At 47.3% G+C, this 12,848-nt stretch overlaps 6 protein-coding genes across 6 annotated transcripts; 5 read left to right on the forward strand and 1 right to left on the reverse strand.

Moving 5' to 3' along the window:
• Positions 1–215: 215 nt before the first annotated feature.
• F4812DRAFT_284951 (FAD/NAD(P)-binding domain-containing protein) lies at positions 216–2,708 on the reverse strand. The gene is made up of 4 exons (XM_047931073.1): positions 2,473–2,708; positions 2,102–2,319; positions 1,620–2,039; positions 216–1,573 (listed from the first exon to the last, which is right to left on the reverse strand). The coding sequence occupies exons 1-4, from the start codon at positions 2,579–2,581 to the stop codon at positions 815–817; spliced, it is 1,506 nt and encodes a 501-aa protein (XP_047785443.1). The 5' UTR covers positions 2,582–2,708; the 3' UTR covers positions 216–814.
• Positions 2,709–2,844: 136 nt separating this feature from the next.
• F4812DRAFT_447746 (methionine aminopeptidase) lies at positions 2,845–5,177 on the forward strand. Its single transcript, XM_047935785.1, has 5 exons — positions 2,845–3,375; positions 3,438–3,486; positions 3,538–3,851; positions 3,917–4,463; positions 4,529–5,177. The coding sequence occupies exons 1-5, from the start codon at positions 3,232–3,234 to the stop codon at positions 4,648–4,650; spliced, it is 1,176 nt and encodes a 391-aa protein (XP_047785444.1). The 5' UTR covers positions 2,845–3,231; the 3' UTR covers positions 4,651–5,177.
• A 13-nt stretch (positions 5,178–5,190) lies between these two features.
• F4812DRAFT_447751 (cornichon) lies at positions 5,191–7,024 on the forward strand. The gene is made up of 4 exons (XM_047935786.1): positions 5,191–5,889; positions 6,044–6,199; positions 6,279–6,345; positions 6,399–7,024. The coding sequence occupies exons 1-4, from the start codon at positions 5,789–5,791 to the stop codon at positions 6,489–6,491; spliced, it is 417 nt and encodes a 138-aa protein (XP_047785445.1). The 5' UTR covers positions 5,191–5,788; the 3' UTR covers positions 6,492–7,024.
• A 205-nt stretch (positions 7,025–7,229) lies between these two features.
• F4812DRAFT_447752 (WD40 repeat-like protein) lies at positions 7,230–9,190 on the forward strand. The gene has a single exon (XM_047935787.1). It carries the CDS (start codon positions 7,338–7,340, stop codon positions 8,928–8,930), a length of 1,593 nt encoding a protein of 530 aa, XP_047785446.1. The 5' UTR covers positions 7,230–7,337; the 3' UTR covers positions 8,931–9,190.
• Positions 9,191–10,758, forward strand: F4812DRAFT_447753 (uncharacterized protein). Its single transcript, XM_047935788.1, has 2 exons — positions 9,191–9,445; positions 9,688–10,758. The coding sequence occupies exon 2, from the start codon at positions 9,831–9,833 to the stop codon at positions 10,266–10,268; it is 438 nt and encodes a 145-aa protein (XP_047785447.1). The 5' UTR covers positions 9,191–9,445; positions 9,688–9,830; the 3' UTR covers positions 10,269–10,758.
• F4812DRAFT_447756 (uncharacterized protein) lies at positions 10,759–12,598 on the forward strand. The gene is made up of 2 exons (XM_047935789.1): positions 10,759–11,416; positions 11,591–12,598. Exons 1-2 carry the CDS (start codon positions 10,923–10,925, stop codon positions 12,108–12,110), a joined length of 1,014 nt encoding a protein of 337 aa, XP_047785448.1. The 5' UTR covers positions 10,759–10,922; the 3' UTR covers positions 12,111–12,598.
• The last annotated feature ends 250 nt before the right edge of the window (positions 12,599–12,848 follow it).

Genomic DNA, 12,848 nt, shown 5'->3' on the forward strand with positions numbered 1-12,848 from the left:
ATTCAAGTTTGGAAATCCGCTCTTGCGATATAGTAGGAGCGGAATCGCGGACAATTGGCTATTATAGTTGAAATAGGACACTTTCTTTTCAAACTTCATTTAGTTAAGAAGGTGACTGACTCATTGACAAAACTTGGTACCCCTCCCCATCCTCTTCTTCTATTATCCACCAGTATCTTTGGTCATTACCAGCTTCGCTTCGCATGTGTTGTGTAAAAGGAGTGATAGGAGGCAAAAGTCCGCTCACGTGGTAACCGTAATGGAGAAAATGCCCATGAGACAGACTCCGCTCCGCTATTAACAGTCCGCTTTGTCCGCTCACATGTTGTGAGTGTGCCACTCATGAGCCACGTGACGTGGCTCTCCTGCTCTTCTTCAGTGTTGAGTGATTGTTAAAAAAAAAAATCTTTTCTTTCACATAGACAACATACACACACTTGTTACATGTCGTTCACATGTTTACATCTGAATGGGTGGCTGCATACTAAATGCAGTAGCGTCGAGCCAGTGAAAGACATTGCAGATGAATTATGAAGTCATTGCCATCTTTTTATAGAAATTCGAGGCCTTTGGATTTTCTTTGCAGCGTCTTAGAACATCTATCTAGAATGCGGTATGGGTATTGAACTTGGCCTTATGTGCAGGCTTATGTGTGCACGGATCGCTAGCGCTGAGCTTCATGCTTTCCATTAAGATGGCCAGGTGGGAAAATTGCTGCTCGGAGTTCTACTGAACATATGCGATTAAGTTGAGGTATCCCATAGCCTTACTCGTATTACACGGCGAAACCTTACCATTTTAATAGTCTATGGAATCATCTTCTTAAGTTGCGAATTGTGTCAAGAAGAGATACGCCGCCAAGGGAACGACGTCGGGTCCAATATAGGCCGAGCAGGCCCGCGACGATCGGACTGCACAGCACGGCAATAAGCCCACGCAGGAGAACCTTGCCTTGGTGGTTACTTTTGGCGACAACCTCTGAGTACCTTTCGTTTCCGAAGCTCACTCGAGAATATTTTGTCCGCCATCCCAGGCTTGGTACATGGACAGACATAAACTCTTCCAGATATTTGCGGATACGATAAGCCGGGCTGAGGACTGAGGCACGCATCTCAACGTAATTCTGTAAAGCGAGATCATTTATAGCGTGAGCATCTGGAACGCGAAGGGCCGAATATTCTGCTAAGGCCAATCCTCTTTGGAAAGCTAAGTCAATCGAACCTGGTTTTTCCGGGTTGTTGTTTTCGGCCGCGGCGTGCTTGTCTAGAATAGAAAAGAGGATGCGAACATCCTCCAGTCCTGCATTCATGCCCTGGCCATAGAACGGTACCATTGCGTGAGCCGCATCTCCTAAGATAACTACGGAGCTAGAGTAGTGGTAAGGCTGGCATTTGATACTGATCAGAGGAAGATGTGGGTTGGTCTCGAATGAAGAGATTAGTTCGCCTGGTTCTATCAACGAAGTTACGCCTGGGAAATGTTGATCGAAGAAGGCGGACAGTTTGGACGAGTCAGCCTCCAGTTTCGCAAATTCTGCGCTGGGCATAAAGAGAGTACACGTGAAGGAACCGTCCTGACATCTGTTAGTACTGTCGGCGCATAATAGTAAGTTTTCATACCTCGCTAGGAATAGCGATAAACATGAATTGCTTCCCGGGCCAAATGTGAAGGTGGTTTGGTGATATTCGGAACTTGGACTTTTGATCGCGAAGTTCATCTCCTTCCCTGGGCTTGATCTGAAACTCACACCATAGAGTATCGATGTACTCCTGTTGGTAATTCATTCTAGTATACTTCATAAGGTGGTATCGGACGGCCGAATGAGCCCCGTCAGCACCCATCATGAAGTCGAACGAAACTTCAATCTCCTCGGCTCGACCCGTCGACGAATCCTGACCGCGAACTTCGAACCACGCTTTGCGTCGCTTGAAATCTGCGCCGGTGAGTTTATGATTGAAGTAAAATTTAACATTCGGCATCGCTCCAAGAATATCTAACAGTCGCCTGTTAAGATCGGCCCTGTCGGCGGCGAATATCGTCTATAATGTCATGTTAGTCGGTTGAAACCTTTAGGCTCGCTAACAAATGGACGTCGCAGTACTCTTCCGTGGATATCATAATCCTGAGGTTCTTCAAAGAGTTCACCAGATGGACGTCTGCCATGGATCATCCTGCCTCTCATGGGGATGGTGGCTGAGGAGACATGGTCGAGAAGATCTTGCTGGCTGGCATGTCGCATAGCATTGATGCCCCTTTCTGATAGGGCTAGGTTTATAGACTTTGTAAAGTTTAGTGGCGTTGTTGAAGGATCTCTTAGATCTACTTCACATCAGTATCAAGTTCAAAATGCCGAAGCTTCATATGAGGTCAGGTAGGTAGGTAGGTAAGAAGATAGTTTATTATAGGCAACGATGTATAGATTCTGGACTGGTATGCTTAGGTAGCTAGGGTATTTGAAATATCGCAACCTACCACCTCGAAGCTCGTAGATCTCAACATCGTGACCTCTCTTGGCTGCATACAACGCGGCAAGCGATCCGACGGGACCTGCACCAACAACCACGTATTTTTGACCTGACATTTTTGGAATATTATAGGAGGGGGTTTTTTAATGTAGGCAAATTATTAAGTTATCAATCAGGTTATGGATGTCCCCATACCTAAAAAGAAAGTTGAAATTTCTTACATATCATCAGATCTTGTTCCGGGTACGGACGGCCTAAACGGAAGTATTGATAACGAAATCCCGTTTTGACATCGGACTACTATTCGGTTATGAGGATATTTCAGATGTCTTATCCAGTAAATAACCCTAAATCGAGGCATCTAAATTTCTAGGCACCGACCTAGGCAAGGCCGGACGCCCTTGGGGGCGCACTAGACCTGCAGTTTTAATGCTTTTAATGTGGGGCTATATACCCAGGTACCCTTTACGTGATTTGGGATTGGAAGGGTTTTGCGCCTACTACTTACCTATGTAGCCTTCGGTTCTACAAAAAGGATTAAAAAATACAAAAAAAAAAAAGCATCCCGCCGAGAAATCAACTTTGTTCTACGATTCGATTTCCATAGACCTGGAGGTACCTTTAGGTTAGGCAGCTAATATTATATCTTTAATGGTCTCGCAAATAGGAACATACAACTCGCGTTATTCCTCATTCTTCAGCTGAGATCGCACCTCGTCCCTCGTCCCTCGCCCCTCGTATTAAGTCTCTTCCAAGCCCCTCCATCATGGCCACCGAACCGCCTACCAAGAAAAAATGCTTAGGAGCAGGCTGTGAAAACGATGCCTCGGCTTTACAATGTCCTACGTGTCTAAAGATAGGAATAAAGGACAGCAACTTCTGTTCGCAAGATTGCTTTAAGAAGAACTGGGTTCGTATGCTTCGGCCACGATGCCAGTCGTATGTTTTATGCTGACGGTATTCGTTTTGTAGAATAATCACAAAATACTGCACAAGATCGCCCAGGGCAAGACTGCTAATGGTATACTTGACCGTATCCGAACTCCAAAGGTCGTCTCTAAACCTGATCCAGCAACCGGCTTCTACAATCCATTCCCTAACTTCGCCTATACCGGACCACTGCGTCCCGTCTATCCCCTATCGAAACCACGCGCTGTCCCTAAATCGATACCTCATCCCGACTACGCCGAGACGGGCTACCCTAAGAGCGAGCGATTTATCAACAGGAATAAGGTCGACATACTCGATGCTAAGGGACAAGAGGCTATGCGCAAGGTGTGCAGGTTAGGACGAGAAGTTTTGGATATCGTCGCGGCCGAGGTCAGACCCGGTGTCACAACCGATTACCTCGATGAAATTTGCCATAAGGCTTCCGTGGAACGAGGGGTAAGTTGATTGGCTTCCTCCGAGGAGCTAGATGGGTTTCTTTTATCAATAACTGACCGTCGTAGTGCTATCCGTCGCCCCTCAACTACAACAATTTCCCTAAATCTATATGTACGTCAGTTAACGAAGTTATCTGCCACGGTATTCCAGACCAGCGGGTACTGTTAGATGGAGATATTATCAACCTCGATGTTTCGCTATACCACGGTGGCTATCATGCGGATCTGAACGAGACGTACTACGTCGGAGACAAAGCCAAGGCTGACCCCGACTCGGTTCGGGTGGTCGAAACGGCTCGAGAGTGTCTGGACGAGGCAGCTAAGCTCATAAAACCGGGGACACTGATACGAGAGTTCGGTAACATTATCGAAAAGCACGCCAAGGAGAGGAACTGCAGCGTTATCAGAACGTACTGTGGCCACGGAGTCAATTCTCTGTTCCACTGCCCGCCGAACGTGCCTCATTACGCCAAGAACAAGGCCGTAGGAGAATGTAAGCCCGGTATGACCTTTACCATTGAGCCTATGATCGCTCTTGGGAAGTACCGAGACGTTACCTGGCCAGACAACTGGACAAGCACCACGATTGACGGCAAGAGGACCGCTCAGTTTGGTGAGTAAAATCGACACTGGCATAATTCGTAACAGATAAGCTAACCAATTCTTCCCTCCTTTTAGAACATACTTATCTAGTTACGGAAACTGGAGTGGAAGTATTAACAGCACGAACGGAAAACTCCCCCGGAGGACCTATACCGATGCCGAACGTTGAAAGCGTACCGGTAAATGGTAGCGCATGATATATTCGCGGACGATGATATGACATGATATGACTTTGTCTAAAGTGCAAGCAATGGATGCATTTTACTAGAATAAGTTGTAGCATGGCGTATGAAATAGGGAAGATGAACCAATCTTGACCCAAGAACCATCCCTTATATGTGACTTGTCGACTTGTCTTGTTGGGCGATGTATTTATTGAAACCTGCCCCCTTTTTACATAGGCGTTATGTTTAGGCACCTTATAGGCTGGTACATACCTTAGGTACCTATGTACTTAACCTAAGGTTAAGCCTTTTTGCATTTTAGCGTACAGGGCCACTGCTACAGAAACCTAAATGTAGCAGTAGGTTTTACATAGTGTAGAGGTAGTCTCTATTTCGTACTATTACTTGATATTCCTGCTGTCCCTATTCGTTCGTTTTTTCCAGCCTTCCGATGTGGGGTCTCCGTTTAGGTAGAGGGTTCTGGTAGTTCTGGTAGTACAGGGTACCTGCTATATGTGATGTGTGCCTAAGATGTTCAGGTACTATTGTACTTGGGATACATCCAGATGTCATGTCTGCATCCGTTTAGTGAGTGGACCTTAGGTAGCCGAAAGCTTCACCAAGCTTCGCCGCTTCAAGGCCGCTCCGATTCCCTCCTCTATTCTCCCAAGGGGAAGGCAAGCTTTTTTTTTTCTTGCTTCGCAGCGAGCCGCTTTCATCATCCACCCGCACAAAACCGCCGCCCCCCCAAAATCTCCCAAACTACCGAGAAATAACCAAATCACCGTTCTCAGCTTTAATTAATCGCGGGGACATTTCGACATCACACACTACAGTGTGCATTTTGACGGCACGTCAATCTCTCTCTCTCCTAATTTGCTGTGATACTCGCGCAAAAGAAGAGAAAAGAAAAAGAAGCTTCGACCTTCCACGTAGCCTTCAATCTTGCAGCCTTATCTCCGCATTCTCTCTCCCTCGAGATCCGTCATTTTTTAAACCGTCCAACTTTTTGACGTGCACTTGACACCGTCTAGCCAAACGCCGCCAGGAAGCTTCCCTCTTGCTCCTCTCGACTATATCGGTTAACGAGCAACCTACTGTATATTTGACGGCCCGTTGTGCATCACTACAAACATTCTTATAGGCCACACGAAAGCATATAGCTGTCAAGATGTCGGGCGAAGCGTGGTTATACCTCTTCGCCGTGCTCATAAATGCCGTCAATCTGTTCCTCCAAGTATTCTTCACGATTATGTACAGCGACTTAGAATGGTATGTGCAAGGACCTGGAGGGGAAAGATGTCGTAGTTCGTGGCCAGATCTACGTTCTGCAGGATGCGCCTGTGATCTACGTCATTGCTTCTCCCTTTCTACTTCCTCGGGTTTTATTCCCTCGGGATGTTTTGGCTAACTGTTGTTTGTTCAGTGACTATATCAACCCTATCGACCTATGCAACCGTCTCAACACCTATATCATCCCCGAAGCTGCCGTGCACGGATTCCTGACTTTCTTATTTTTGATCAACGGATACTGGGTCGCACTGATTCTCAACCTACCGCTTCTCGGCTGGAACATCAAGAAGTGCGTTTTGTCCAAGTCACCCAGAATTGTTTTACGTCTTTTGTTTTAAGATTCTAACCTTAGGTACTGTACTTTATAGGATTGTGGATAACACTCATCTACTGGACGCAACCGAAATCTTCAGGAAGCTCAACGTGCACAAGAAGGTATGGATATTGTCAAATATCTCTCGGAGCGGTCTATCTAACGTCAGTTGCAGGAGTCTTTCTTCAAGCTGGGCTTCCACTTGGTCATGTTCTTCTTCTATCTATACAGCATGATCGTTGCCTTGATCAAGGACGAGACGAAATAAATTCTGAAAAAGATGGGATAAGCACAATGAGAAATACGACGCAAACGAGACACCCGAACGGAAATGACTCTAATGAGCCACGAATTACACAGGGTCTCCGGATCCCCGGCGGGAAGGTTGTGAATCTAAACAACCTTGGAGCGAGCCTTAGAGTAGTGGATTTTGCTGGGAAAGTGAAGGGTTATCGGACGATTTGATCAAGCGGGATAGAACGTGGTCCCTTTATAGGGATCGATATGTCCCCGTTTTTCTCGTTTGATATGTGCGATACCATAAGATTGGGATGATGATGGCGACGATGGCAAGCGACCTGGGAGTAGGTCAGGTCCCCTGTTGAATTAGCAGCATGTGCAAATTTGTTTCGGGCAGGAGATTCTCATAGGTAATAAAGTTACAAGATAATACCCCGATTTATACGAGCTTGTTCAGTTTAAAAGCTTGACTTGACCTGTCTTAACAACAGGATATATATATTGTACGAAGTAATGATACCGAGATGTATGAATCGATTTATAAGATGAGATGTACGAAGCACGTACCTGATAGATACAACCTCTTCAAGGGTTAAGTACCTCCTAGGTACCTAGGTACTTAGAGATAAATGTATGATTTGACAATTTGATTGGCTGATAAGTAAGAATGGTGGGGTTAACGGTTGATAGAGACTGCTAAGTTCTAACGGGCACCTGGGCATTTATCAGGCTTTATAGGTACCAGCTATAAGCTTTGGAAAGTCCCCTAACCTTGGAGCAAAAGCTTCCGCCACGTCTTTCCGACGCGCTTACAACAAATTACAAATTGCAACAAATTTACGAGGGCGCATCAACCACGACACACGGAAGCAAAATGAAGGATTTTGGGGAATATCCGCCAAATATGGCACCCCAGGATGCCCTCATCGTACGCGAACAAGCTGAACCTGATCATGCTGTCGTGCCATATACCGGCGAAGATCTTGCGCGCCCCAAACTTGGACCTCTTAATCCATTCAAGGACGAAGCAAATACGTTAAAACGCAAAAATGTGCTTACTGGTAATGCGGAAGAGACTTTTCTCAGCGAACACACTTTCCGCAGCAAGCATCGCGCAATCGAACGCAAAGGCGGCCCAGAGAGAGAATATCAATCAGGTACTGCAGTAAAAGAAGAAGCAGCTAAATTGAGGGCGTCGAGACAAAAGAAGGGAGACGCGACTATTGCTGATGGAGATGGCGCATACGTAGGACCATGGGCGAAATATCAAAAGGATGAATACGAAGAAGTCGGGGAAGACGAAGAACTAGCAAGTGATGAAGAGGTGGAATACGTTTACGAAGATGAGGATGACGTTGTCGCAAGTGGTACTGTCGTCTCGGCACCTCCTGAGGCTATAGCGAGGAGGAAGGAAGTGGAGGAACTGGGAGACGAACAAACCATATTCCACGGCCAACAAGAATACGACTACCAAGGGAGAACCTATATGCACGTACCTCAAGATCTCGATGTCGATTTACGAAAAGAACCCGGCAGCATCACCAATTATATCCCCAAGAAGCTGGTTCATACATGGAAGAACCACGACAACAAAGCCGTTACCGCTCTTCGATTCTTTCCCAACTCGGGACATCTATTACTATCATCTGGAGCAGATAGTACGGTCAAGATCTGGGACGTTTATCATCAAAAGGAGCTATTACGAAGTTATCTGGGCCATTCCAAAGCCGTATCGGATATATGCTTCAACAACTCTGGCACGCAATTCCTCTCGGCATCATACGACCGACAGATGAAATTATGGGATACCGAAACGGGCGCATGTCTAAATAAGTTTACAACCGGAAAGACACCACACGTCATTAAGTTCAACCCTTCTCCTGAGCATTCCCATGAATTCCTCGCAGGTATGTCGGATAAGAAGATTGTTCAATTCGACACCCGGACGAGGGAGCTTGTCCAAGAGTACGATCACCACCTGAACGCCATCAACACAATCACCTTTGTTGACGATAACCGACGATTCATGACTACATCGGACGACAAGAGTTTACGCGCCTGGGACTATAATATCCCCGTACCCATCAAGTACATTGCGGAACCATATATGTTCCCGATGACGCGCGCATGTCTACACCCTTCAAACAAATACGTGGCGTACCAATCATCTGATAATCAGATCGTCGTATACGGTGCCAATGACAAGTTCAGGCAGAACAGGAAGAAAAGTTACAGAGGCCACAACAACGCTGGTACAGCCATCGACGTCGCGTGCAGTCCCGACGGGCAGTTTCTTGCTAGCGGCGACAGCGGCGGATTCGTCTGCTTCTGGGATTGGAAGACGTGTAAGATGTATCATAAGCTGCAAGCTGGCGACCAACCGATCACGTGCGTGCAGTGGCATCCTCAGGAGACGAGTAAAGTTGTGGCGGCGGGTCTTGACGGTATAATCAGATATTGGGATTAGATAGGGGAAGTTTGCATAGCAGGGCATGATATAACTCGGCGTTTTAGGACAGGTCTCTATTGGCGATACCATTATATGACATTCTCGATGAATAATTCCAACTCAAGCATACCGCCCCCGACGTGTTTGGCGTAGGATCCTTTATCCAACGTTCTAAAAGACCCCTTGCCTGATTGTCATTATAGGGACGCAGCCACTATTAAAAGCTTTACATGTAGGTAGGAACAATGTACTGCATGGCCAGGAATCATTCCGTGAGTAGGTACCTAAGGAGGTATCTAAGTTCGCTATGAAGCCTGTGACTTATTCCTTCTCGGCGTATCGTTCAATATTACAAATGTCGTTTCGGGTATGGTCGTCAAAGCAAGCTCTTAAGCCAGTGTGACAGCCTCAGCATCGATGGTGTCAAGCAGAAGACCATAATCAGAGAGTTATTCCTAACAAGATCCACACCCAACAGATTCACATACTGAGTCGCCCTACCGTAGGATATTCCAAATGGCCTTGATTCAAGGGTAAGATCTAAGCTTCCTAGTTCACCCCCTTGGCCTGCTCTGCGGGACATTGTCCTAAGCCAGACCATCCACGTCCCCCGATCTTAGTAAAAGGCTACCTCGTACAAGCCCCTACTACCATGACTCCAAGCTCCAAGCTCCAAGCTCCAAATTATACGCATAACCCCAGATCACTGATCTCAGCGATACTGAGACCTAAGGCTTTCGTCATCTTATAATAGAAGATTCTGATTTGCTTTTAGATAACCATACTTAGACCAGACGGCAAGCCTATTGACAGAACAAGACGCCTGCGCGAATATTTAACGGAATCTACCATCTTTCCAGCCTGCTTTGAAATCCTTCCTTCTTTCCCCCCTACTACCTAACAATTTTCATCAAGCACATGTGCTCTTTTTTGATCCCCGTTACATTTCGGTACACGCCTACTTTCGATCCATCGCCTCCCTTCCAGCTGCTCTTAAGCCACATTATTAGCAGAAACCCATTGATATTAACTCAGCCTCAAGGAATTCCAATGCCGTCCAACGTCATCATGCCGCCGCCCGTCAGCCGCGTCGTCTACGAGGTGCCGCCGCCACACATCTACAATCCTCTCTATCCCGCCCGTGACGCCCCCGGACCGCCGAACCGTCCGCTCCCTAAGCCACCGGTACGTCCTAAATACAGGGTTGGCGGCCCAGCTGTCGTATACCCGACCACCGTTCTTCGGCCTGTTGCCGTTCTACGCCCTACGTCGCCGCCTATGGATGTGGAGACTGGTGTTCCTGCACCGCGGGTTCCACTGGCACCGAATGCAGTTCTCCTACGACGGATTGTGTGAAGGGTTTATTTAGGGGAACGTCACTTTACTCTTACGACGATCGTGGCTATCAGAAACTACATTCGCGGGGTGGAGCTTACGACTTTACGGATAGGGGTTGAGGCGATGTCTAGCATTACTTTAGTTATACCTGTCGCCTGAATTAGGCACATTGATACATCATTATCATTTATCCTCATATCCGTCGTTTTATGTCAAGGAATGTGAATGATCTTCTAAGTTGCTTCTCGATCGAGGAAAGATGCTTTCCTCTTTGCTTGCAAGTAAACTGCTTGTCTATGAAATAGTTATAGTTATTTACCTTAGGTACCTAGTTTAATGTCGTAATACATGCTACTCGACCACGTAGCTCGCAACAACCAATTATACCCATTGTTTAGTTTCGAACGAGCACCTATTAAATGAATTCATTACCGTCGCAAGATCGCCAGGTCGTGATCCATCATTAATGTTACCTCATTGGTTGGCGAATCAAAACCCTGGCAACGATAAGAAGGGTAGAGAGCAGGGGGGTGCCGACCTAATCTGTAAATAAATCTCCATTTGAACCGTCGCAAGTTTCGCGTCGTTCGTCAACCCCTCTTCTTTCCAATGCCATATACATATATGTCAGTTCTATAGTTTCACCGCCGTGATAGTCGGCTACCGTATCCCATGGCCGACTCTAGAACGCTTCGCATAGTCACTGCCGCGACTTTCTTACCTGCATTCCCTCTCTGCCTCGCGCACGGCATCGTCTCGGGTAGCCCCACCCCCGCCGTCGGCTTGGTGCCCCTCGCCTTCTCCGCCGGGGCAGGCATCTTCATAAACTCACGGCAGTCTAGAAGTAAGCAGCCATCATCTGAACCCGAGCCGGACTTAGAGCGCGGAGATGTCGGGGAGAGTGCCCTGGAGCAAGAGTACGAGCGCGGGCCGGAGACGGACGACACACCGCAGAGCAGAGAAGCATCTGATGCGCCCACTCCAGCTCCAGCGTCGAGATCGACTCCGACCCACCCTTTCCTTACATTCGCCGTCGACTTGATCCTCGCCGCTGCGCTAATGGTAGTTCTGGTGTTCATTTGGATTGATTCCAGCAGCGGTAGCACCAACAGCGCCGAGTCAGCTATGCTAGCCGCGTACGCGACAATCCCGCTGCTAATTAATTTGTAGGTTTTTTTTCTTTTTTTTCTCTTTCCTTTTCCTCGTATCCTAGGTTAGGTACCTAAGGTACCTACCTCCTATAGATTAGACACCTCTGCGGTAGATAAACATCTGGACCGGAGATGGGTGAATAAACAAAGAGCATCGTTTACTAAACATGGCGTCCTTGCTACTCGTAGCTTAATCCATCTCTTCCTAGCGGTACGCGAATTCTCCCGTGGCCTCGCGATTCCGGGGCTGACGCAGTACCTCGCGTGGCAGGCTGTCCCGCCCGACTGTCCCAACTGCGGACACCAGCTGCGGCCGGACGCGCCGCCGCGCATGCCGTGGCTCGACGAAGCCTCGCTGCCGAGGCCGAACCTCAACACCAAGATCAGGAGCGTCAAGTGGAAGCTGCCGGCCATCCCCAAGGTGAAAGCGCCACAGTGGAGGACCCCGACTTGGTTTAGGAACCGCGGCGCGCGAGGGTACGCGCCGTTGTTTGTTTCTACCGATCCTCACGACGACGACGACCGCGACGACCGCGACGTGGAAGAAGAGACGGCTGCACCGGTTGCCCCGTATAGAGACGATCCCGAGGCGGGCGAGCCGTCGGCTCGGTTTGAGGAACCCGAGATGCCGCAACCGGAAGTGATTGAAATCGTGGGCAAGAAGAGCAAGAAGTTAAGCAGGAATTCTTCATCGTCGCACTCGACCTGAGAAGAGGAAAGGGATTCTTCCGGATTCATGTCGCCACCAAGATGGCCTCTTTTCTTTCTGATAGCTGTCTTTCCGATCTATTTTTATCTTCAAATTTTGCGGCTATGCATCGTTTAACGGGGGATGATGTTATGGAAGTGGTGGAAAGGAGGTATGATACCCCTATGTTTAAATGCTGTTTCCGGCGTTCATTTAAAAAGTGGCAATTTTCAATGTTTTAGCTTAGGTACGAAGTCTATATAAATTGAGAGACATAAGATTGGGACGAATTACTTGGACTAGTTTTACGACAACACAGTACGCGATCCAATGTCATAATGGCTTAAAAACAAGCATCACCAGAAACAAGAAAAACCCTAATAGGAGGTACCTAGAGTTTATCAGTTGCTACGCCCAGGCATTCCCTATCTCATAAATTCTTTTTCCTTCTAAAGCCAGTACAGCCAAATAGTACCCAAGAAATACTAGAAATGAATGAGGTTTATTAAATGTCATCCCCAAGGCCGTTTACCTTTATTGCATTGTGACAAAACCTTCTTCTCTAGGATAAACCGGCCGTGCTGCTACCACACTATACTTTCACGGACATTTCTTTTCCTGAATTTATTCTTGACTTCATTGTTAATCCAAGTTGGTATGACATCAACATTTGACCTCTTGAACCGCCTGTGGGGAATCTCTTATCATCTCCAACCTTCTTTCATGATCATTGCAAAGACTCCTCTACTGCGAAGCCTC

The sequence above is a fragment of the Daldinia caldariorum genome (genome assembly GCF_022478825.1).
Source record: "Daldinia caldariorum strain CBS 122874 unplaced genomic scaffold F4812scaffold_30, whole genome shotgun sequence".
In the NCBI taxonomy this organism is placed as follows: domain Eukaryota; kingdom Fungi; phylum Ascomycota; class Sordariomycetes; order Xylariales; family Hypoxylaceae; genus Daldinia; species Daldinia caldariorum.